Source organism: Vigna umbellata, chromosome 9 (assembly GCF_029865625.1).
Source record: "Vigna umbellata cultivar VRB3 chromosome 9, Vumbellata_1.0, whole genome shotgun sequence".
In the NCBI taxonomy this organism is placed as follows: Eukaryota; Viridiplantae; Streptophyta; class Magnoliopsida; order Fabales; family Fabaceae; genus Vigna; species Vigna umbellata.
The window spans coordinates 50,302,099-50,328,791 of record NC_142173.1 but is presented as its reverse complement, the minus strand read 5'-3'; the positions used below and the strand labels follow the sequence as shown (position 1 = coordinate 50,328,791).

The 26,693-nt window shown below is 34.9% G+C and overlaps 2 protein-coding genes and 1 non-coding gene across 3 annotated transcripts; 1 reads left to right on the top strand and 2 right to left on the bottom strand.

Annotated features, from left to right (window-relative positions):
• Window positions 1-270: 270 nt before the first annotated feature.
• Window positions 271-1,781, top strand: LOC148193796 (chaperone protein dnaJ A6, chloroplastic-like). The gene is given in 5 exon segments (XM_088098052.1): window positions 271-354; window positions 439-519; window positions 604-682; window positions 685-1,359; window positions 1,362-1,781. Coding segments are annotated over 5 exon segments (990 nt in total). The 5' UTR covers window positions 271-285; the 3' UTR covers window positions 1,448-1,781.
• Window positions 1,782-2,254: 473 nt separating this feature from the next.
• Window positions 2,255-2,338, bottom strand: TRNAM-CAU (transfer RNA methionine (anticodon CAU)). The gene is given in 2 exon segments: window positions 2,255-2,290; window positions 2,301-2,338. It is a non-coding gene; the product is annotated as a tRNA-Met (tRNA).
• Window positions 2,339-3,839: 1,501 nt separating this feature from the next.
• Window positions 3,840-26,373, bottom strand: LOC148193794 (uncharacterized). Its single transcript, XM_088098184.1, is given in 34 exon segments — window positions 3,840-4,364; window positions 4,897-5,029; window positions 5,113-5,643; window positions 6,146-6,379; window positions 10,111-10,389; window positions 10,392-10,410; window positions 10,508-10,721; window positions 10,724-12,278; window positions 12,355-12,420; window positions 13,036-13,161; window positions 13,655-14,035; window positions 14,144-14,325; window positions 14,430-14,566; window positions 15,555-16,018; window positions 16,640-17,092; window positions 17,217-17,478; window positions 17,622-17,762; window positions 17,879-17,915; window positions 17,918-18,058; window positions 18,464-18,803; window positions 18,882-19,128; window positions 19,477-19,669; window positions 20,690-21,039; window positions 21,129-21,200; window positions 21,288-21,498; window positions 22,194-22,397; window positions 22,558-22,737; window positions 22,926-23,032; window positions 24,255-24,328; window positions 24,441-24,519; window positions 24,654-24,698; window positions 25,514-25,671; window positions 25,948-26,070; window positions 26,210-26,373. Coding segments are annotated over 34 exon segments (8,142 nt in total). The 5' UTR covers window positions 26,279-26,373; the 3' UTR covers window positions 3,840-4,029.
• Window positions 26,374-26,693: the final 320 nt, after the last annotated feature.

Here is a 26,693-nt window from a genome sequence, read left to right as displayed (position 1 = left end):
ATACCCTGTGCTTGCTTTGTTCCTCACTCGTTCTTTTTTCTTTTAAAATTTTAAAGGCTTTTATTTCACTGTTGATATGAACTATAAGTGGTTTGGGTGTCTTTAATATAAAGCCCGTGATTTGTTCTTTTAAAAGTTTATGTTTTTTTTTTTGCATATTTCCTGATTTGCTTATTGGATAATTTCTTTTGCCTAGAACCTCTTCGCATCACAAGTCTATTTTACTAGTTGCATAGTCTTGTTGTCTTCGTGATCATTTGGTTAATGTTTCTTCAACTGTTATGGATGTTTGCTTTCTACCGCAGAGAACCTGAAGCAGAAAAGAAATTTAAAGAAATTAGTAATGCATACGAGGTATAACTACAGCTTGTTGAACACAACTTACTCTTTTTCATGTCTTCTCATAATTGATCTCATGTAATTCAATTTTTTTTGCAGGTCTTGTCAGATGATGAGAAAAGATCCATATATGATACATATGGAGAGGCTGGTCTTAAAGGTTCAGGAATGGGCATGGGGGTAAGTTGTCTCCAAAAACAATTAAGACTTTTACTTTGTTACCATATATTCTTGTTTCTTGACTGGCCATCTTTGCAATTTCAGGATTTCAGCAATCCTTTTGACCTGTTTGAGACACTGTTTGAGGGTATGGGTGGCATGGGGGCAGTAGAAGTTCTTGGAATGGAGCAGTTGAGGGTGAAGACGAGTATTACAGTCTTGTTTTGAACTTCAAAGAAGCTGTTTTTGGGGTGGAAAAGGAGATTGAGATTCGACGATTAGAGAACTGTGGAACTTGCAATGGTTCGGGAGCTAAACCAGGGACCAAATCATCTAAGTGTAACACTTGTGGTGGTCAGGGTCGGGTTGTTCAATCGACGAGGACTCCATTAGGCATCTTTCAGCAGTCTATGACTTGCTCTTCTTGCAATGGAGCTGGTGAAATTTCAACACCTTGCAATACATGTTCTGGGGAAGGACGGGTGAGGAAGACAAAGCGGATAAGTATCAAGGTTCCTGCTGGTGTGGATTCTGGAAGCCGGTTAAGGGTCCGCAATGAAGGTAATGCTGGAAGGCGTGGGGGTCCTTCTGGTGACCTCTTTGTTGTTCTTGAAGTTATCCCAGATCCGGTGCTTAAACGGGATGACACAAACATTTTATACACATGTAAAATATCTTACATTGATGCAATCTTGGGGACTACTGTTAAGGTTCCTACTGTAGATGGCATGGTGGATTTAAAAATCCCAGCTGGGACTCAACCAAGCTCAACACTTGTTATGAGTAAGAAAGGTGTTCCCCTGCTGAACAAGAAGAATATGAGGGGTGATCAATTGGTCAGGGTGCAAGTTGAAATCCCCAAAAACTGAGCAAAGATGAGAGGAAACTTATTGAGGAACTTGCTGATTTAAGCAAAGGCAAGACTGCTGCCACCAGTGGTAGGAGATAACTTGTTGAGGAGCCTATATTCATTTGTATTTCTAGTCCATTTCCTATTCTTGACCTTGACTCAACTCAGGGCAGCTATTAATTTAAAACTTGGGTATGGGTGAGCTTATGTGGTAGATATAGGTTACTAGTCATTTTATTTATATAGGCAGATATGAAGAGCAGAAGAAACTAGATATCTTTCTTTTTCTTTGGAACTTATATGCCTTTTGCAATTTTGTTGTTCTTTTACTGGGTGAGGGGGGTGAAGGACTATAGCTTAGATGCAATGCCATCTTTATTTTTCATAAATGTTGCTTTTAGACAAAAGTGAAAATACATATTATATTTATATTTGTTTACAAAGCCAAAAAACTTATTGTTAACTTAATGTATGCTATTGTCGGTTGCTGTTCCAGCACTAGCATTGTTGATACAGATATAGAATATTGTTGATGCATGGGTTTACGGTGGAGATAGCGGTGGTGTTTACGCTATGGTTCATTTCATATCAAAATTTCGTCAGGTTTAATTATTAAATAAATCAGAACTTTTTTGAAAATTTATTTATTTAAAAATATTAGGTTTTACATCATTAAAAAGTTTCTTAAATTGAAAAAAAAATAGCTAAATAATAATAATATAAGTACTATTTTTTATTGTATACACATTAACGTTTTAAAATTACATCGACAGGGTTGTTTTAACAAAGTCAGAACACAGCTCTTAAGTTGCTATAGTTTAGAATTTTTGTAATTTCTGCAGTATTAGGCTTAAAAACCTAAAATTTAAGTCTTTTATATAAATAAAAGACGATAGAAAAAGAATATGGGGTGAGAGAGGCTCGAACTCTCGACCTCAGGATAACTCGAAGCTATGAGACCTACGCGCTAGCCAACTGCGCCACCACCCCATTTATAGTCATATATTGGCGCAAAAGAATATACATTGACAACCATAGGTACCTTCTTTGTCTCTCTGTCTTTTCTTTTCGTTCTTTTAAGTCATTATGCATCACAGTATTTTAAGTTTCACCCTCTTAATACTAAAGAGTGTTAAAATCAATATATTATATTGCATTTTTTATAAGGAGTTTAATTCAACCCAATTTAAACTGATCACATCTCTCACATGTAAAATCTTTGTTTGTGTGAAGCTGACTCAATTCATGAGTAATCCTAACAATATGCAATATATTTAATAAAATATATTATTAAAGTGAAACTGTGAATATGATTATCAAACATTACTTTCTAGATATTTAATGTATCTTTTCGTATTCAGTTTGATCCTTTAGTTTTTGTTCTTTAATTTTCTAAAATTACAAATTTTAATTATTAACTAACAGAAACCTTAGGAATATCTTGTCTTTTAATTGCTGTATTCTCATTAATATTACAAAGTAAACAAATAAGGTCTCCGCTCAGTAGTGACTTCAGGTGCATCTAGTTGCAGGTGTAGCATCAGTGACACTTGTACCTGGGTTTTTCTGTCACTGAAAATATTGCAGTTACAAAATGTGGGAACAATGATCATCCTAGGTTTTGGTATTACACATATGATAGGCTCCTCTGATATTAATTTTTTACGAAAATGGATACAGTTTTTTTTAACAAAGATATAAAATAGTAAAATAAGATTATTGTTATAATATTTATATGTATTTTTTAATAAACATTTTGCAAGATAGATCTACAAAACTGACATATGACTTGTAGGGAGCCAAGTCAACCCAACTCAATTTTTACGCACCAAATACTGAACAATATCTTCTCCAGAAAAAAAATTCAATATTGAAACAACTAGTCATAAACTGTTTGTAATGCAAAAGAATATCTCAATTAACAATTATTTAAATGTTTGGTAATTGCACTATTTCCAGTGACAAGCTTAGCTACTATTACATGTTCATTAGAAGAATAAAGCTAGCTACCACTGTAATCTTATTTATTTAATTTGAGCAACAAACTATAACACAAACCCTAATTCGTGAATTTGGAATCCCTTTTAACCTAGCCAATTACAAGGATTACTTTTTTGGAACAAAATTGTCCACATAAAAATTAATTCTCATCTCATCAATATGCATGCAATTTATTCAATCCATTTACATGATCAATAATTAATAGCAACTAAAAGATATCAATAAAACAGAGAACCTACTTCATATAATAGGAACCGAGGTAAACAGAAAATTCGTCTATACGGAGCTCAAAAATTCAATAATGAAAAGTGAGCAACTTATAATTTAGAAATAGAAAACGATAATAATAAAGGAATGTGATATGTAATTAATTAATGTGATGATTTTGAATATGTATTAATAATTCAATTATTTTCACTCGAAGTGAATGGACTGGAGAATTTGAATATGTATTAATAATTCAATTTTTTTTCACTTGAAGTCAATAGACTGGAGAACCCCAAGTAATAATACTATATTTCAGTTAATTAGATTAATTTAAATTTTTTAAAGAAACTGTTCATTATAACGAAGAAAGATTGTTCTCCCTATATTTCTGTTCATCCTCGATGGCTAATCTACAAAATTTTGAATATACTCTACAAACAATTTCCAAAAATGGGCACCGCTAATAATTCATTCTATAAATTCTTTCTCTTTTTGTTAGCATGATTCTCAGCAGAAACTCTCAACTTCCGTTTGGGATTACGCATCGGTTTGATACCTGCCCTGAACGATTCTTTTAATTTCATAATCTTTCTCTTTTTGTTAGCACGATTCTTAGCAGAAATTCTCAACCTCCGTTTGGCATTACGCATCGGATTGATAACTGCCATTTGCTTTTCTTCTTGTCTCCTCTTGTTTCTTTTCAACATAAGGTTCTTCCTGATATGGTTGTAAACTTGCACAAAGTTGTGAGTTCCCAAAATATTCTCTAGTTTTCTACAGGTGTCTTCCGCCAACTTCTTGACGCTCTCTGGTAAAAAATAAACATGCACATTAATATGTCAAACAGCATCAACAAATGGGAGAACAAAATCGATAAACAGAAAAGATTAGAGGGCTGGGTAAAACAGAAAAATGGTAAACAGTAACAATTAACAAAATAATAGGACATTAGGCACCCTCACCCCATCACCAAAACAAGTATGGAATGAGAAAGATATAGGGAATACATAGGTAAAAAAAAGGTCTTGAAAAAATATGGACGGGTCAAAACAGGACCCACATTTAATTATGTTAGCTCCATTGATTTTGTTATGGTGCTTTTCTGTCCATAATAACATGACTCTCACAATGATAAAGTTGGAGGGTTCTGATCCAGAGAGGACAGCATAGCCGAATTAGAAATTTAAGAAATCAATTCTACACAACACTTCAGTAAGATGACTACCTATCACAAACTAAGATTTTATCTACTATGTACTGTACAGAAAATTAGGGAAACATAGGAGAGGAAACAGGCAAATTTATACTGATTTATACTTTTAAGAGTTGGAAAAACTAACCAATTACAACTTTTCCAGCAAATCCTTCACAAACTTTGTATAGAGGTAACAAGATCACGTGTGCATAGTATAGGCGGTCATCCTGACTAATCTGTGCCATAATACTCCCAAAACTGTTGAAGACTATTCCCGACTGCGTCCAGCAAGCAAAATATAATAAAATATTAATCACAGGCACATTGAACAAAAGACTATGCAAAGAGCTTGTGTACCAACCTGAATAGCATCATCCATTTGAAGGGCAATCTTCCCCATTTTCTTGAGCAATAATGAGACTAATGCACGTTGAGCACTGTCAACATTCAGCTGATTGCTGTGTTCATATATAGAAGCAGTAGACGAAGAAATGAACATGCTTCTTCCTTTTCTTGAATCAAGTAAGTTAAATGCTTTAAGAAATTGATCCTTTTCTTGTTGCGACAGAGTAGACCAGAAAGCAGGGGGATCTATACATGCACTTTGCCCCATCAAAGAATGGACACCACAGATAGCAAAGATAAAAATCTGGGTCATCAGGCTGCTGTCAGAATCATTTATGAGCGGCATTTTTAGTTGGCAGCAAAGAGAAGTAGCTATTAGAAATAGTCTACTTGGACTCATAATAAAATAACTCCTTAAGGAGGTGCCATGATTTTCTCTGCTAGCATCTGTTACATGCGCAAAGTAGAGGGCTATGAGGCGAACTGATATGTTTCGTACCCGTGAATGTGGGTGCAACAGCATTTCACATATTGCTTCCCATATATCCTGAAATGTCAGTATAATATATTACAGGTCAGTGTGCTTGTTATGACATGTACTAAACAAGTGTATGAAGTTAAATGGTAAAGTTATGACTACTCCGACATCAGCGCTTGTAAGGTCAGAAAAAAACTGCCTAAACTATTTAGTACGGAGTTATGAACCACAGCAGAAACCATTTAAATATAAAATTTTCAAGTTAACTGATTCCTAATATTGCCAGCTCATCATAAAACTATTATTGAGCTTTCAGCCAGCAGTGAGTTTATTTGAGAGTTATTATAAGACATTCTCCATCAGTTATAGGACACCCGCATGCAACTATTCAACTTCCATACTAAGCTTATTGCACCACTTTCATGCTTTATGACAGTCCTCCATCCAGTAATTTCAGCCAGTCCACCCCTATCTATCACATTGCATCATAAGCATCTAAAAATATTTAATAGACTAACATGTCGTAAGCAGCACATTTATACACATCAATATCTAATAGAGACAGATTTACCTCAAGATACTCTGCAAAGCATAAATCACCGAATTGGTTGATCATTTTCTCTAACATAACAAGAGAATAGTAAGCTTCCTTCCAAAGAGGAATGACAGATTCATCTGAAAAGCCCTCTTTCCTGTTGGTAACTGCATCTATGGCAGACCTAAAGATGTGTTTAGTCACAGGCAAGATAGAATTTGTATGTTCACGAAATCCTTTCTTTTTCACTTCAATCAGCAGTCCCAGAACCTGTGTCAACAATTTCAGAGGTCAATAAAAATGATGCAGACAAATAAAAATGTTCTACACCAATTTTTCATGTTTAATGTCAAACAAATAAGGAGAATTAAATAAAACAGAATATGTTGGTTCTTGAATTTCCAGGTGATTACTAAAGCAAGCCGTTCTCCCAGTTTCTTACTTTGTGGAGAAAGATTTCTGACAAAAATGGATAACCAAAGCTATCTAAATCCTACTATCAAGTATTTCATTTAAACAGTAATTCTTAACACATGATTACTATGCATACTGTTAGATATATTATATCTTTTATCTTTTAGTTAGTTTGTTATTATTTCTCATTTGTATTTTGGGCTTAGCCCATATTTCTTCTATTATAAATAGAGAACCCTATGTATGTATTTTACACAAGGGAGATTAATCTAAATATAGTTTTTCACTATATTCAACATGGTATCAGAGCAGGTTCTCTGATCTCTTCTCGTGACCTCTGCTGTCTGCCGGCGGCCGGCTGCCATGGCCGCCGGCAGCCCCTAAAATCTCATTGGGTAGTCCATTTTTTCTTCTTAAATCTGTGCCACAGTCAGCACCAGTCCAGACCCAGTGTGCCACTGCTGTCGTCGCTGCTAACTCCGGCCACCGTTGCCGCCGCCACCGTCGGCCACCGTCACAGTTTCGACGGGTGACCTGCGGATCTGGACCGTCTCTTCGAGCGACGACCAACCACGCCGGTTTCGAGAGCCACCTCTCAGTCACGCGCCGCCACGCAGCGCTTCTTTCCGGCCAGTCCGCCGCCGCCTTGTCGCCGGCCACCGTCACAGTTCCGTCCGGCGACCACTGGATCTGGTTCGCCTCTTCACGCGACGATCAACCCCACCGGTGCCGGCGTCTGACTCTTTCCCACGCTCCGCCACGCGCCGCTTCTTCTCCGTCAGATCTCGGGTGCGTGTTTGTCACGCGCCGCCTTCCCAGCATCGGCATCAAACCGCGACGCTGCCAGTTGTCTCGCCGGACCTCCCTCTCTCTGTTCAGACCATCCAGAGCAGCCATTGCTGCCATCTTCGTCTGTTTTCAAAGCATCTTCATCTCGCCGCACGTTCCGCATCGTCGGACCTTCCTTTATGCGTTGTGTGCTTCGTCTCAGCTGCTGATGCCGCTTCTGCGTTGTGTGCTTCGTCTCAGCTGCTGATGCCTGTCCGGCCGTTTGCCGCTGTCCGCGCCGTTTGCCGCTGTCCGCGCCGTTTGCCGCTGTCCGCGCCGTTTGCCGCTGTCCGCGCCGTTTGCCGCTGTCCAGGCGCCGTATGCTTCCAACCACTGTAGGCCCCCATCACCTCGTCAGTTAGTGATGGCAGTCCCTGTTTTTTTGTCGCTTCCAGCCACTACAGGCCCCATCAATCAGTGAAGGCAATTTAGTCCCTGCAGGCCCCATCAGTCAGTGATGGCAATTTTGTCCCTGCAGGCCCCATCAGTCAGTAATGACAATTTAGTCCCTACAGTGAGGGGGAGTATGGTTCCAAGACAACACTACAAGTCACATATATATGGGTGTAGTCCCTGCAGTTTTGTAGATTTCAGCTACTACTGTTGATCCCATCACCCATCCATCATTGATGAGGATTTAGTGTAGTCCCTGCAGTGTTGTAGCTCTTAACTTTCAGCTACCACTGTTGATCCCGTCACTCATCCATCATTGATTGGGAATCAGTCCTTGTAGTTTGTCATTGTCCACCACTGCTCTTCTTCATCCACTTTTGAAGTTGAAGTTTCACAAGCTGCTGTTAGTCCATCTATGTTTGCCTCACACTCTTGAAGACAAATCATCTAGTTCAACACTGAGTTCATCTATTCCAAGCTTAGTTCATACAATTTGTATGCTCCAGCTTGAGGGGGAGTGTTAGATATATTATATCTTTTATCTTTTAGTTAGTTTGTTATTATTTCTCATTTGTATTTTGGGCTTAGCCCATATTTCTTCTATTATAAATAGAGAACCCTATGTATGTATTTTACACAAGGGAGATTAATCTAAATATAGTTTTTCACTATATTCAACACATACACTACACAAAACTTTCTTCAATAAAGAGCATTAGGTGTGATTCTGCTAGTAAAGAGCAATCATTAACTTAATGCTCAGCAGCCATTGTCATTTAGAACTGGTAACTGCTAGGTGTCTCATCCGAATTAAGAGGCATTTCTTTCCATCAAAGATGATGTAATGCCAACATGGCAACTATACTGTTTTTTTGGAGTACTTGATCATAAAGGAATGCTTGTATTTCCAAAAGTTCTTTCTATCCACGTTTATGCTACAATAAGAATTCTTTTGTTGCTTTGTGGTAAAGTTTCGCTGAACTGCTTCTTTTGTGTTTGTGCTTCTGCAAAAGTTCTTTTAACCATCTCCACTGTATTTTTTTCTTTAATAAATTTTCTTTTTCTATTAAAGAAAAAAACTTCATTTCAAAAGGTCATGTTTTAGATTAGTTTCAAGATGTTTGCAAATTGTAACATAATCTCAAGTCCTGGTTTTATACTAAACAAAAATCCAAAAATCTCATGTATGTTATTCTGCTCAAATTTTCTAAGTGGACCAGTTGCTTGGTGCACAATATATAAAAAATAATTGATTCTAAAAGACCTTTTAGCAGACTCAAAGTTTGGTAGAGTGAATTTAATGAGAAAAAGAACAAAAATAATGTGTCACGTTCTCACTTTCCTCTTTAACTTTAAGCATTCATTTTGCATAATTGCACCATCTCTGCAGGTGAGAATAGGCCAGGCCACCTAACAGGGACCTATGGCCAGATCCATTTAAAGTCTGATTTTGGGCTTGAGCTTTAAAAAAGCCTACTTATTTAAATAGATTAGGCTGGAGCTTATGAAAAACATTATTAATCTTGCTTCTTTATTTATTTCAATTTAAAAATAACAACAATTAATTTAAATATTATAATTTAGTATTATCATATATTAAAAATGCCGTCATAAATAAAATAAATATTTAAGATACAAAAACCGGATTATAACTTGTTAGGTTTAGCATTTTTTTACTAGAAAAGACTTCTTAACTTGAATATTTAAAATTTGATCTAATGGCCTATTTTTAATTTGCTTGTAACTATTTACAGGTTGTAACGGGAAAAAGGCCTCTAAATAGGCTAGTAAGCAAGGCCGGACTTTATAAAAAGTCAACCAAGCTCAAAAACAAGCTTCTATTTGGTGAATAAGTCACACCAACTCTTAATTTTTCATAATCGGTCAGGCCAGGCCTATTCTAATGTAAAACCCAGCCTAACCTGACATTCCCACCCCTAACCATCCCACTGATTTCCCCAAAATCAAGGGTAGTTGAAAAGTAAAAACATCACTCGTTAGTAATAAATGAACTAATTAATTGTGGTTATTGATTTCTTATAATAAAATATTTATATAATTTTTACATGTCCCCATTATGTTGAGGAACACTTCCTACTTGTAACCATTCCCTTTCCGATCTCATAATACTGCTGAAATAAAACACCTTTGGCAATAGTACACACCACATCTAGGGAAGCAAGTATTGCCAAAAACCCTTGGACAAATAATAACATAAAAATTGAACTACAAAGGATGTCGCATAAGCATGATACAGTAAGACCAAGTAAACCCAAAATAGATATCCATATACAGAGACAACATAACAGTTAAGTTTATGCTTTCTAATAAACTTACGATTCACGAGACATTTTAGAGAACATTACCTGGGCACCGCATAGTTGTTGCTTGCCTTCCAAATACCATGAAAGACCACAATCAAGAATAGATTTAAATGAATTAGGACTGACAGAACTAACAAGCTTCTTTATAGCAGTTTCAGCCATAGAACGAACAATATTATCATCATCATTGGCTAAGCAAACTACCAAATGGAGAAATAATATATTAGATTGTTCATCCAAAGCACTTTTTGGAAATTTGACAATAATAGCATGAATCATTTCAAGAAGAGATTCCCTCAAAGATTGAATTTGAAAGGGTCCAGTCCAGTTGAATGCTCATAACTGCAAAGGATTAACATATCCCCAAGGTTAAAATCAATATTTAAAAGAAAAGGAAAATATAATACTAATAACTAAAAATACTAGCTGAAACACTTGCCCCAAATTTAAGAGCAGGAAATCCAAATGTTGTTGCAAGCGTTTCTCTGAAAGTCTATAATCCAGCAGAAATTGCAAGAAAATTTTACTGCATTTTTTGCGAATTGCTTCAATTTGACTTGTCACCATCAATTCAGCAACCCTAGTAACAAGATCATATATTTCAGGCACCACGAGCTTGCGGCTGACAATACCCTTTAGAAGTGATAGGGCACCAATGATGGATTTTTTTCAATATCAAGAAATATAGGAAGGTGAATTAATGAATTTATTTGATCTGAGGTGAGAGAAATTTTAGTGTTCCTCAAAAGCACAGACTGCAATTTTAAACATGACTGCATTAAAGGACTGCTAGAGCTGACTGAACCCTGGGCAATATCCAACAGAGAAGCCTTTAATCTCTCAGCATGTTGTTGAAGGGATGGTAAAGGCAACCTTACCAGTATAGCAAGGCATAGAAGGGAAATTGACAGGATATCTTCATACTTCGAGGACAAGCAATCACATAAAAGCTTGACAAAAGGGTCTAATAAGGATAAAGTATTTTCATCTTTTGCATCCTGTTTCAAACTCTTCATACGTTTATGAAATATTCTGAGACCAAACACTGTAATAAGGTGTGAACACAACAAACCCTTAGCAACAACAGGGCCTTTAGAAATTCTCTTTGTTTTAACATGGCTAACTTTATCTTCCAATTGCAACAACTTATTGTCATGCCAACTGATTTCGTCTTTTAATCCATCTTCAACAATGCCATAAATGAAGATAAATAGATCAGTCTGATCTACAGAGGGATTGCTTTCAATACCAGTAGCCATATGATGTAACATACTTTCCAATTTTCCTTTTACATTTGGTGTTATGTGCTTCTGCAAATGAGAAGTCACTGGTGCAAGGAGCTTCAGGGCATAGCTTTTGAATGTTATATTTTGGGCCACAAATTTCAAGCTTTCCAATGACTTTTTCTTCCGTGTTTCTTTCATTTTTGAAGCTATCTTTTCCACCTCTTTTTGATCGCCAACATCTCCAAGAATGTCATTCTCTATCACAGAAAGCAGATCCTCCAAACAGTAATCTATCTTTCCAACAACTGGAGTTGAAAGACACTTGGACAAAATAAAATTAAGTGTGTATCCTAAGACATGAAGTTCATATCCTCGCTTCAAGGTAGATTGCAAAACCTTGACAATGAACTGCAAGTATTCCAATCCAAGTTCTTTCAAACAAGTGGCCAATGCAGACCTAGCTTCATCACGGATGCTTTCTAGATGGCTCTTCAAGAAGTTCGATATTCGATGAACAATTGTTGGAAGATACAAGTCCATCACATCTCCAGGAAGTAATTTAAGAAGCTTCAGTGCAGCAAGACTGATATTTACATTGACCTTTTCAGATTCAGAATCCAGTAACTTTTGTATCTTTGGAAGCACATTTTTACATAGGCATGTCTGTATCTCTTTGTTCACATCCGTATCCCTCATCTCTATGCCAGAAACTCCATCCAGAGGTTCCTTAGGTTCTTTATCATAAAAGTGAAATTTATCCAAAATACAGCAAATTAGGCGTATAAAGAGTTTCTGTTTATCTGAACTACTGGATGCACCTCGAAGACATCTGATCAATAATGTATTGTATGATTTCCATCCCATCTGACCAGCTACAGAAGCAATGGTCTCTATGCATGCATTTTTCATATGTTCTGCCTTTTCTTCTTTCTCATCAAACAACATGTTGAAGAAGAGTCGCAGGAACACTTTCTCAGTGATGAACTGCAAGTAAACAATAATGCAACTAAATTTCTATATTTAGAAAGAATGCTTCCATTTGAAAGGATAAAGCTACTACCTCTGAAAGCTTGTTCACACTGACAACATTTCGAAACCATGACAATGCCTTAACTCTCTTACGTATCTGCAACATAAAATGTACTCACTTGAGGCATTCTGCAAGCATCTAAATTACTACAGGAGAACTAGGAAACTATCAAATGAATAACAAGAATTCTTAGAGGTCTAGCTAGAGAAACACAATGAGATGTTAAATTTAGAGAGAATGAAAAACCCACTTACAATGATGAGACTCATCTATATATAATCCTACAAAAGAGAACTAAGAGACTAACAATTGAAAGAGTATATATGAGAAAAAGAGCTTGAGAGATCTTAAGATCTCTCTACCAATTCAGATTCATATATAAGGATATAAGGATAAGTGGCTAACAACAGAAGCTTAAGAAAAGAAAAAGAAATTTCCTTTTCCTCTACGACTCCAGGATATAGATAAATAATATAAATCTCATTGTATTACGAAGCGAACAAACAGACTAGCAAACTATCTAACTTTGAGACAGCTACAGATTACAACCATCTTACTAACAGAACCCAGAGCTCAGATTAAAACTCGACTCTTAAGAATTAAAGTTGATACTGTTTCTGATTACAATAAGCAAAGGCAGAAGAAAGTTGTTTAATTAGAAAATAATGATGGTAAAGATATAACCATAAAATGTTCAGAATAAAAACATACCACTGAGTCACTTATATTGTCAAAAAAAACTGCTTCACCATCTTCGTTGCACAAAGCCATAAGTGATTTAAGGTTTGACACTTCTGGAAGCTTCAACACCATTTGATGTAACAATTTTATCCATCCCTGCAACAATATAAACCAGTGTGTTAACATAAAAGACTATACAACTACTTATTTAAAATTTAGGTCGTGTCACATCTAAAAGTTTACTATTCCCATTATCCTTTCTGAGATAAAAATTTGGAATGGCAACAAATTGCCTAGTAATGTGAGACAGACTACTGCCATAAAGGACATTGGAGAATCTGCAATACATCTACAGGCACATATATGCCTGAACTTCATATAACTATGATACCGCAACTAACACTTAAAATTGATTTATGACGCCATGCTTAAAATTAGGAATGGCGACAAATTGCTCGCTTATATGAGAGATGGACTAGTGCCACAAAGGGAGACAGGGGATGTAAAATACAACTATATACACAGACTGGTTCCACAAAGGTAGACAGAAAAGAAAGTGTGGTACAACTATATGAACGGGTATGCCTGAACTTCAAATAACTATGATATGGTAACTAAAAGGGATTTATGACAGAAGTTCAAGAAACACCTTTATAACTGAAAGTGATCCATCCATCGCATCTGCCATATGCTTCAAGAGAAATTTCTTGGCTACACGCTGGATGCAAGATTTTGTCCAACAATTATCAGTGTTTTTCGTCACAGACATATGTTCTTCACTGTTTTCTTCTTGGTGAAGGATGAGAGCAGAAAAATCAACAAAAGACAGCAATGAACTAAGCGCACTACACATAAAAGTTGTTTCTTCTGATGACATGTCATGCACACAATGTGATAAAATAAGTAATGCTTGCTCCACTTGAACATTTCCAAAGAAATCAATATTAATGATTCCGTAAGCATCCAAAATGGCATCATGATCTAGCCAACCCAAAGTAGACGTTGTATTCAGCTGACGGAGAAGCTTTGCCTGCATCCCAATGAAATATCATAGAAAAGTTAACAAAAGACGGGATATTGTATGCATTGAGCAAAAGCATCATGCATGGATCAAGGGAGACAAAAGAACAGGGATTACCATTGGGAGTATAGATGCATTGGAAGCTACAAGAGCATCAAGAAGATCACAGATTCTCAAACGCATATCCAACTCAGCCGAAATATATAATGGAGAAACAGCCCTTAGAATTTTAGTGGTACTTTCATGTCCTAGTGTTGGTAAAATATTCTGAATGACTTGCAAAACTTCAACCCAGACATCTACAATATAACCATATATAAGTTTCAATAGTAGTGCAGATATTAAGTTGGAGTAAATGCAATGGATGAAAACAGAAAAGTGTGGATATACAATATTCTCTCACCAGAATTTTGAGTATTCTTTTCCATAAACAATAGCAAGATGTCCACAAATTGCTTTGCCAACTCTGCATCTCTGATGTACTTGGGTAAAAATTTGAAAATTCTTATCACTGTCTCCCCAGGAGATTTGATCAGCTTTCTGCCAAAGAATAAAAGAGACAAAAATATTAAGTATTGGAGTCCTCATTCTCCGATATGTGTTCTTCATACATAAAAACATGTTTCCTTCATATGATAAAATTATCATTTTCACACATTTCCTAGATATGCTGTACTTAATCTTGTTATTAATCAATAATCTGATTGAGTTCACTAACTCTGCTGCTTTGACTTGTGCACTAAAAACTGCCAAATGTATTATGCAAAAGTATTCGTTCCACTTGGAATCCTAATCGTATTGATAAAGGATTATTTAGAAGAATTGACAAAGCATGTGTTCTTTATAAATAAAAGCATGTTTCCCTTATATGATAAAATTATCATGCTTACACATTTCCTAAATATTTCAGTACTTAATCTTATTATTTATCATATAATTTGATCGAGTTCATTCACTCTTCTGCTTTGCATCATGCAATAGAAATGCCAAATGCATTATGCAAAAAGTGTTTTTTCCATTCGGAATCTATATGTCAAGGATCAATTCTCCTAGCAGGCTTAAGTTGTTGGGTGAAGACACGTGATTGGTCTATATCTAACATAATATAAAGCCCTCTGCAAAAAAAAAAACAGCAAGCTTTGATAACAAAAAATTTAAAAACCTGCTTAACAAAACTAATGACTGGTTATTCAGTTCCACTAGTCCATATTTTCAAAATTGGACTATATGGGAAAATAAATCGGACAAAGGCTCTTGACTATGTTGATCTTAGATACTTGGTCACATGTGCAACTATTTTTGTGGCTGCTGCCCTTTGCGGTTTGTATTCATCATTGTCATGATCCCCTTCTCAACCAAACTAAAATTCTATTTTGCAGTGAGAACCACAGTATATCATTGTTAAAATGATTACCATACCCAGTCCAGAAGTTGAGAACTGAGTTAGCAGCAACAAGACCACTTACAAGGTTAAAATAATTAATACCGAAACAAATAGTGCGAGCTAAAGTAAATAGAACTAGTATACCTCTTGACTGCATTATCTCTTCCAAATAAACAGCACATGCTGTCCATCAGTACTTCTACGTTTGAAAGTAAAACTGTTTGAGCAGCGTTGTCTTCACCATTAAACTGATTGTCAAGGTTTAATAAGTTTTCAACAAACTTTAAAACACAATATACAACAGTTTCAGAAGCTGAATTGACAGAGATAATGGAAAATATATCCGGTACAAGACTTTCTTTCCAGCATAATAGTGCTACAAGTTTATTGTTTGCACTCATTGCCGTAAAGCAAGATAACAGTGAACTTGGTTTCTCACTACTAGCAGTCTCCTGTTTAAATTTCTCAATAAGAGGTTTTACTGCAGAAAAGAATTTGTCCCACCAATCAGAACAAAATTCATGATCTTCGTACTTATTGAGCACAAGAGAAATAATTTTCAGGCATAGAGATCTCATATCCTTCAGCTGATTCAAATTACCACTCATCTGCACAAACAAATTGAAAACAATAATATTGAATAAAACAGACCCTTAAGATCATAAAACACACAATTATGATTCCATCCAGTAGCTCAGCAATATGTGGCTTTCCATCAAGCAACAAGAAGGAAAACAAGTAACATGGGAAAGCAACAATAACTGGCACTGAAACATACACAAAGGTTGATAAACAAAGACATTTTTACAAAGTCGATTTAAGCATATAACTCAACCATACCAACTTAAAAGATGAGATTTACACTCACTTATATACTATAATTTAATCACATCTTTAGTTGATGTGAGATTTATAATAGACATTATAAAGTATAAAGTAAATATAAAAAAATAATTTTATTAAAACAAACCAATTGTCAGTGCTAATCATTATTTATGCCATCAGCCCTTAACATTAATTTCATTCACAACATTAATTTCATTCACAAGTCAGACGTAGGATCTCCAACAAACATTAAAAAAACTATATATGTATAAAAAATATATTTTTAAAATGTGATAAATTGCCTGTGCTAATCATTACTTATGACAGCATCAGCCCTGAATCATTCATTTCATTGTCAAGTTCATTTAGATAGATCACTATACAAAACTGAATCAGCATATTACCTTGATTTGGTCTGTTGGAACACTGTCCTCCCCAATAGAGTTTTTAGGGCTACAATTATGCTGCTCTGAAGGAAGCCTGTTCAAATTTGCACTAAGACTTAAAGTGCAGCTCTCTAATAACCGGACAACACAGCCCACTAGAAGATCAAGAAATGGCCTAATATGCAATTCATCAAAAACTGCAACTATGTCTTCAATGACATGCAAAAAACCATATTTCTTTTTCCAGGATAGATTTGCTATATTGTCGAAAGTGAAATATTCCAACAAAGCAGCATCTTGAAATTCATTAATAGAACCTGTAGGTAAAGTCCAAAACAAATTAGCAGGCCCATCTGTTTTCTTCACTATTTGCAAGGGCTTTATCAGTAGCGCAAAGAAAAGAGGCAACTCAATGACATCAACTCCAGCTACAAAACTCAGAATAGCTTTCCGGTGACAAATGCTCGCTTTCTGAAAATAAGATGACAAAACATTACTCTACAAAGTTAAAGGCAAATGAAAAAATGTGAGGTGGACCAAAGAAATAGGATGACATAAATATAAAACAACCTCAAGATACTCAAATTAAGTATACCTTTCGAGAAGCAAGTCCTTTCAACTTTCTTACTCTTGGCATCAAAAGACGGATAACTAGTGGCACAAGATAAGCTCGGTGGCATTCTTCAATATATTCAGATTCTCTCGATAAACTCCATGTTGTCAGTTCCTCCCTTAAATTTTTGGAATTAATCAAGTTTCTTAAATGCTCAATATATGGTAAAACGTAATCATCCTTCCAGATTAACAAGCAATCCAAAACTCGCATCTGTATTTCAGGATCATTTTCTTCTAAAAGCCTGCCAAATGCCAAAAAAATAAAAATAAGTATACAAAAAAATAAGTATGTTTAAAATAAGACCCTCTAGATAAGTTTATCTAAGTAACTGATGAACAAAGCACTGCAGAATCTGAAAGATACATAATTGAATTGCTCATCAACCTATTCTGCAGAACCCCCTTAAGAAACTGGCCGCAGTAAAATGACTTGGGATTTTTCATTAGCTTCAACAAGTTTAACCATTCTTTCAAGACGGTCTTCCACTCTTTGCCTTCACAAGAAACAGAATCAAACAATCCCACGCTGCAATTTCATTTGCAAAGGAAAAAATAGTCAAGTACAGCAATTTAGGTTAAATTTGAGGTTCACAAAATTCAGTGCATTTTTCATGAAGGGGATAAAATACAGCAATTGCTTACCTTGCAAGATCAAGAGTGTTGTAGCCCAAAAATTTCAAAATAAAGGAATGAATTGCCGAGAGTGAGGTTCGATAACAGCTGGAATTTTTTGCAAAGCTTGCAGTAATAGCACTAATATTGTTCCAGTCGGTGTGCTATCAGATGCATGGCAGACAAAAAATTTGAAACGATCAAGTAGACCTGAGAAGAAAAATCAACTTGATTACAAAGCCTGCAATATGACATATCATTAACATAATCTCAAAAAACTAGATTAAATGGTAACCTTTTTTTACATAACACCCACCCCAAAACAGAAACAACTAAAATTTTATTTGATTTATATTGGTATTATTAAAGGCTGTGAATTTAAACAAAAATTACAAAGTTTAACATATATCCTTTCTTTATAAAGTATTACCAACTCAACTAAATGCAAACATATAATTTCACAGAATAGATTAAGCTCAAGTCAAATTCACCAACCAACTACCAATTATATATAAAATAGTGTCCAAGTTTCACACCTAGAACATCCTGTACACAAAAATAAATGGGAGAGCAATGAGAAACATTATGTACATTGTCAACAAAGTTCAAACATACCAGCTGGATGACCAAACAAAGCACCATTGTCACTAGCGTGCAAGTTACAAGGGGTAAGAAATATTGCTTGACACTTTTCTATATAATCCACAAGACTATCCCATACATGTGAAAGATGTACACTAATCAAGACAGCAATGCATTCTAATACAGGATTCCATAGGTGGCTAAATCGATTATTCAAGACGCCCAGCAATCCATTCAAAACCAGAGGCACATGAACATTAGGAATCCTTCCAGCAGATAGTTTCATCTGAATCTTGGAAATCAATAGCTGAATGCTTCTGCTTGTAGAAATTGAAATAGGAGTTGTTTCAAGGGATAGGAGCAACAGCAGAGCCTGCCATTTCATAGAAAAACACACTAACATACCAAAGCTTAAGTTAAAAAATTGCAACATTCTTTAAAAAGTACGTACATTATTTTCTGTGAAATCAGCATTGGAAGTTGGAGAAACTTCAGTTTTCTTTTTCATATCAGCTGCCTCGCCCACTGAAGAACTTTCCCAAACTAAAGGTTTACAGTGGCTTAGTATTTTTAGAGTTGAAATGCGAATCTCCTTGTCTGAGTGATTCAAATTATCAGAAAAAATTGCCACTGCATCTGCTGTCTTTTCTTCGAGCTCTGGATTATAAATTCTACACCCATTGTTTTCCAATGAAGAACTGTGATATGAAAATGAGAGAGTTACATATGTAAAGAACTATCACTAATAAACATACAGACAAAATTTGACCACTAAAGAATGGAAGAGAGCATAACACCAAATTATTTATCTATATTATGTGAAGTAGTCATATTATTAGTCCCTGATGTTGCAAAAATATCATTTTAGAAACTGAAATTATCAAACAGCGTACATATAGTCCCTGAAAAAACTATAAACTAAAATGAATGATATTTGGTGATTTGAGGACTAAAGTGTCCCATGTTTTACTACGAAGATCAAATTTGGTCTATACTTGAGTGGAAAACAAGAAATGTCTAAAAGCAATTAACACGTGTTCACCTACCCATACTTGAATTCCAAATAATCAGCAACAGCCAACAACACTGGTGGAGACAATTTATATCGTTTTGCAAGACTTAAAAACTTCTCAGTTTCATCAGCTCCACAGAAACTGTGATTGCACAATCTGTTGTAAGAACTTAATGCCGCACCTATAATGCTTTCCAAGGCCCTTTTAGACATATCTCCAATGTAACCTGTAGGCAAAACAGAGAAAGATTAATATATATGCAACATAACATATGCAAAATAGAAAATTAATATATATCATATTAACAAATACAATAATCCCAAGTGTAAACTCAACCAGATATTTTCATTCTTAATGCGTCCATTCCAGTTGTATCAGAAAATACACCCACATAACAGGCCCAAGAGAATTCTACTCTTCCAAAATAGTCCTCATTATGTTACAACAGCTGACTCCCTATGTGCGGTTTTATCAATTCTGTTATGCAGCCTGGGAATGTTGCAATACTCTGATAATGTTATTGCTCATAACTTCCCACTCTCCATCCATCTTTGAAAGCATCATATACTTTGATAAAGCTCGTGATATTTGAAATGATCTGAAAGAGTGGATTTCTCAAGTAGATTTGCTCCGCATAGCAGAACTTCAGGAAGAGGTGTATAGCATGAAACAGGGAACTTTCACCGTGACAGACTACTATACAAATGTTACATCTATTTGGTAAGAATTAAACAACCATCACCCTATGACTTTGTGTACCCGCTCAGCAAAGATTCATCACAACCAGAATTTCATCATCCACTTCCTCAAAGTGCAGTGAGAAATTACAGTCATTCAATCTCAAGTGCTTCTAATGGATTCTTTGCCTCCAGTAAATAGGGTTTTCATGATGATCCAACACAAATGACAGCAAGGATTGAATCAAGTCCCCAGGAAAGACCCAACCAATTTCGGCACCGAGAAATAAACAACACTTCAGCAAAGGAAAAACAGCACACTGAAATCAGAGGAGCCAGTTTTTTTGTTAGAACAGGGACTATTTTGGGATAGTAGAATCCTCGTCTTGGGACTGAGGTGTGGGCTTATATATTCATTCTTAATAAGGCCTGTTCCAGTTTAAAATATGAAAGAAAACTCAATCCCGTTGAAACACACGAATACCAGCTCTAATATATCCTAGACATGAGTTTTACACAATTATTCATCAGAAAATCATATTATAAACAATATAAGAATGAGGGAATACCAGCTTTAGCATTCAGAAGATGATCTAGAGCATCCATGAGCTCCACCATCAAGGAAGGATTGCCACCTACAATACACATATGAGAATAGCAGTTCACAGCTCCCCACAAATGTGCCAACATTCCTTCATCAATTTCACATAATACATCAGCACGTGCAATATCAATTATTTTTTCCTTCCAACAGCTGATTATCTTTTGCAAACGACTGCAAACTCTAGCCAACGGTGCTTCTTCACTTGTTCCATCGACTAAGTCTGAGTTAAGTATGTCTAATTGCATTTTCTCACAGAAAGACTGTAACAAATGTATGACCTCTTCCTCTGAAATCTCCATCAAATCATTCATTGCACTAAAACCAAGTCACATAAGTCAAATATGTATGTATGTTGAGTGTGATACAATTTGATCATGCAAAGTCACGCTAAATTATGAGGTTACCTTATAACATTACTTCTGAAATGAAATAAACAAAGATCCTCGTGTAGCAGTTTTCTAATGAAAGACAGCAAACTGGAACCCAAGATCAAACATGTCAAGATGTATAGAAACAATCTAAAGAAAATGCCAATATTGCAATTGCACTGTTGCAGTAATTACCTCGACCTTCCTGATTTAAAAATTGGAGCCCACTGGAGGGCACACTCTGGTATCATTGAGGTATTGCAATTACAGAGTCCTTTGAGAATGGCCAACATTAATTTCAAAATTCTATCAACAACTAGATCCATATCTTGTGAATCAATAACTCCAGAAGCTTTGGTAAATGTCTGCACAAGCCGCAAAGCTAGTTTCAACACAGGCTTATAATCTGCCAAATGTAAATGCAATTACAATCAATGAAAAAAATATCAAACAACTCAAGCAACTTTCTAAAGTAAAGAAAATGTGCACTATCCCTATGACAAAAACATTACATTAAGGTCAAAAATTACTGGTAACACAATCCACTCTCCGATAAAAAAAAATATCAGAGATTATCTAAAGCCACCTTAGAGCATAAGTGAACTCAACTCAACCAATTCCCCAACTCCCATTTATTACCAATTAATATAAGTACTCTTAATAAGTGATAGAGATAAGCCAAAAAGCACACAAGCAGAAGCAATACATATAACCATATAGAAACAAAACAAGAAATTAAAATTGAAATGATACCAATAAGGAGTTGGACACTAATGGGAAAAACTGTAGTCTTTAAGGAAGAAAAGGTTCAGTCCAGATCCAGTAAGCCTACCATGTGGAAAGGGATTAACCATACATTTCCAGGACCTAAGAGATTAGGCACATCTCCATCCCAACAGCACGAATAAATTAAATAAGAAAAAAAAAGTAAAAAATTATGGCAGATTCCCAGAACAAACTTAAAGTTTAATGTATTGATCAATCCAAGTTTATCATTAGCTTCCTATAAAACTACCATAGTTCATTATCACAGTCAAGTACCTCCACTTAGCTGAACAGATAAAAAAGAAACGTTTGGTAGCATGAAGTATTTCAACTTACCAGACACTTTTTGCCCATTTTGCACCTTTATAGCTGACACAAGTACTGATAAAGTATATTGTAAGTGCCTGATATTTCCAGTATTAAGACATTCATCTGTTTCCTTATATAAACAATTCCATACCAAATTCAGCTCCTTAGACTCCATCTTCTCACATAGTTTCTTGAAGACAGATTTAACAATTTTCACAATGGCCATTGAATCTGAAAAAGCATGTAGGTATAAGAAACAATATAGTACAATGGACGACAAATCAATCACAAATTTATATCTACACATAGTCAAATGTCAATAGACCACTGTAAAGAAAACATCACTGTAAAGTTAAAAATGCAAGAGTATCTAACAAGAGAACAAGCTTACCTTGGCTAACTTTATCACCAATAGGATAAATTGCTTCACTGGTCAACAATTGTAACACTCGCTCTGCTTTTGAATGGAACCTGGATGTGGAACCTTTCATAATATTAAAGAGCAATGCCTCAACACCTTCTCTACACAGAGATGGCTTCTTCACAGCATCGTCAATCAATCTACTGATTCCTGACCCATGAAACATAATTGGAGTTTTGCAATCACAAAACATATCAACAGAAGTTTAATTACATAGAGAAAGATTTAACAAGAAAGCAATTTAATTAACAAGACCGAAAAAATCATGGGAATAAGTTAAAAATACAGAAGACAAGACAGAAAATAGAGAAATTGAAAGTAGTCAATGGCATGAATACCTCTTTCTAGCTGCTCGTCTGGGGCATTTCTCAAAACAAATGACATAGCTTCTCCCATGAACTGTCGGACATATTTGTTAGGATAATACCTTAGTTTTGACGTGACCCTTGAAGAATCCAAACCAAGAAAAACAACTCCAAAGTTAGAAAAATCATATTTTTAATTCAGTTGTTGGTTTTAGAGTAAATGAACAATAAAAAAATATATATAATATTAAGTCATTTGTCCTACAAATCTATCTCACTAGTTAGGATAACTCTTTTCTAGTTCCAATAAATGATTTGAAAACCATAGATGGAACATCCATTTTCCCATTCCTATGCCATCGCAATGTTGCCCTAGTAACCTTAGAAATAACATGATTAAGTATCCTAAGTGCATCAAATTGAAAAATAAAAAGGTGATAAACAAGTTTCCCAGCAATGGATGTAAGCAAGGTGGCCATAATTTCATGATTAAGGTAAAATGGCTGTCTTTCTTATTTGCACACATTTCCAGTCAATGGGAATGGGAATAATTGAGCCAATTAAAGTTATATGACCCAAAAAAAAAAAGAAATGACACAACCAGTTGTGCTGCTTTTGTGCATGAGGATCTATTGCCCAGTTTACAGAGGTTTAACATAAGTTTTATGCTTTAGCTGCTTGAAATGCTTTCGTTTCTTTTCAAACTGCATAACCCCTCTTCTAGAACCAAAACACACCATCAGCCCAGAAATAGTACTTTAAACTTCGACCAACACTTAATAATCTTAGTTAACAGTCCTATATGGATAATATACATGCACATCTTCTTCGAAGGTCAGCATCATGATAAAATCAATACTAGACCCAGCCTATTTTGTTTTACATTCAATATTCAGATTCTGTTGTAACTTTATGGCTACTGTAGTCTGTAGTTTAAATTAGGGGTCCTCCCATCATTGCACACCAGATCTCTTTGAACTACATTAAGAGTTTACTACTTTAGTCATACAAAAGTTTATATTGAAGTCTCACTTATTTAAATTATAGTTTCTAGAATTTATGCTACAACATGCTTTCTGCTTCAAAACAAAATTGCTCAATCAGAAATCTAAAAATTATATTACAATAATAAATTATAAAAATGTCCAACAAAGGAGAGGGAAGGTTATTCTCAAAACTCTCTGATCAATGAGATAAAATTAGTGTAAGTAGTCCATGTTCAAACTAGTGCAAATTAAATTAATCCTTCAGAGTTAACAAAGTGATGCAGGTCATCTTACACATTCCAGAGAATTTCAGAGTTGCATAATAGTTAAGTTCAAAAACAACTAAAAAACTACATGACCAAACTCAATCACTTACCTGAGCACCTCTGATGGGTTCCGTACTAAATATTTTTGCAGATACATCATGATGTAAGACCATGACATGAATATCTGTATAAAAATAAACATTTTAAAAATTCACACTGAACTAAAGAAACTACCAAAAAAGAAAGAAAAAGCAAGATAACTCGATAACAATATTTTCTAAAATCAAAAAATATACCTGCTCAATGATATCTGGCTCCCTTTCACCGCCATTCTCAAGAAGTGATACTAAAGATTCAACAATTCTTGGCAATAGCCTAGCAAATTCCATACCCATAATCAATAAAAAACCATGAGAGAATTATCATTAAAATATAATTGTAAAAGTGCTATGCAAAATTTGGCAATTGATACAGAAAACCCTATAGAGTCAAAATGTTAAGCAACTTACGGAACAAATTCCTCAAGGAGATCCCTGGATAGAGCAGCAATTAAACTGTAAAAACAAAAAGATTGAAATTCATTGACTGCAGCTGTCAAACAATACAACACCAGAAAAAAGAACTGAAAAAAGAAACAACCAGCCATTTATTAACCAAGTTCAAGGCTACCTGGATGTTATCAGTCAGCTGTACGAATAAGTGTTAAGAAAATCAACTAAAACTAGCCAATTGAACCAATTTGAACAGGAATCACAGATATAATAGTTTTGAGTTGGTTATTAGATTTGAGATGTTATAGACAAACCATTGATATAAATTTTTCAAGTTGGTTGTAGGATAAGAGATGTTATACAACTAGTGTGAACTGACTGGCTAGACGTGTCAGGGTAGAAAAAATTTTAAGTTAGCCAATATGTTGTGAATTTTCCCAGATTTTTAAGCTATGGGATTAGTATGAAATTTTATTTTATAATTTTAGAAGTATGAAATTTAAAAGTTAGGAAATTTTAATATATATTGGTTCATATATTTTGCCCAATGATACATTAACCCATTGCTCTGACCAATCTATAACACTGGTGTTTAAATCAGAATACATAAAAAATAATATTATTTAATATTACTCCAGTATATTGTAATTAGAACAGAAAAATTATAACTAGATTCTATTACTAAGAAAATCAACAATATGCACTACCAAATTTAACCACTCAAAAAGAATACCAAATAAACCAATAAATGGTGTTCAAACTAATAACAGGTTAATTCAGATTAAAGTTCACTGACTTCGACATTTTCCAAAACAGTGATACGATTCATTCATATTTGAAAAATGAAGTAATCCTTAAAAAAGACTGCATTCACATACCTGAGAATTGCATCAACGGATAGCCTTGCTTTAATGTGCAACCTAGAAAGAAGCTTTAAAATTAAAGATTCCTTATGCAACAGCACAAGGGGCAATGTTTGTGTATAAGGCATAATTTCTTCATAAAATGAGATAAAATCCTCAGCCGTGTTCAACTCCTGTATTTTGACAAATTAAAGTAAATGATATATGTGAAGATTGAGCTAAGGGACTAGACAATCAAGTTAAAAACAAAAATCAACAAATTTTTCTCTTCATATTATTTTTATTCTACAAGAATCAATTCAGGCTAGCATGCAACTACTTATCATCTGTCATTGCCTAAAATCATTGGCTGCTCATAACAGCAGAATAAAGTTCAGCAAAATCCAAATAAACAAAAGAAATGTTTGATGAGGAAAGAAAATCACATAGAATTCCATATCAAAACATACCCTCCATTCTATAAGGCAGTCTCTAAAAAACGAAGAACCCTCAGATGGTTCGGCTTTGACCTTCTCGAGACTTCGATATACATTGATATCAATCTCATTTACTCTCTCCGAGAATGACTTGAACTGTAACATTCAGGACCATTGAGACACAAAGTTATATGAATATGAAAACAAAGTAAATTCTAACAACGGCGAGGTTTAGGGTTTTAGCAAAATAATAAACAGACACATAAACCAACATAGAACGAGAGATGAAGCTTACGACAAAACGGCCTCGACCGGATGACTTGTTGAGAGACTTCACAGCTCGAGCATGTGAAGCCGTCGCCATGAGAGTTACACTTTACAGTTGCAGATATGCAGAGGAAGGGAGAGTAGGGTTTTTCCCTTCTTTTCTCTTATGAAAGAAACAATTGATGGAGGGAACCAAACATTTTTTTGTTTTAGTTTATTTCTACTTGCTGTTATACTAACTTACTTTTTAAAAACTTTATTTTATTTTCTTATATTATTTATAACTATATGTAAAGATTATTTTTGGTAATAGTTTTTTATGCAAAGATTTCATCATCAATTTTATTTTTATTAGTTTAATTTTTTATCAACTTTTTTATAATTTTTTATAAATTTAATAACATTTTTACTTTAACAATAATTTCTTTTTTATTTTTTTAGAAACATAAGCCATATGTTTTCACTACTTTCTTATTGTTTAAGTATCTCTTTTAATTAAATATGTATTCAAG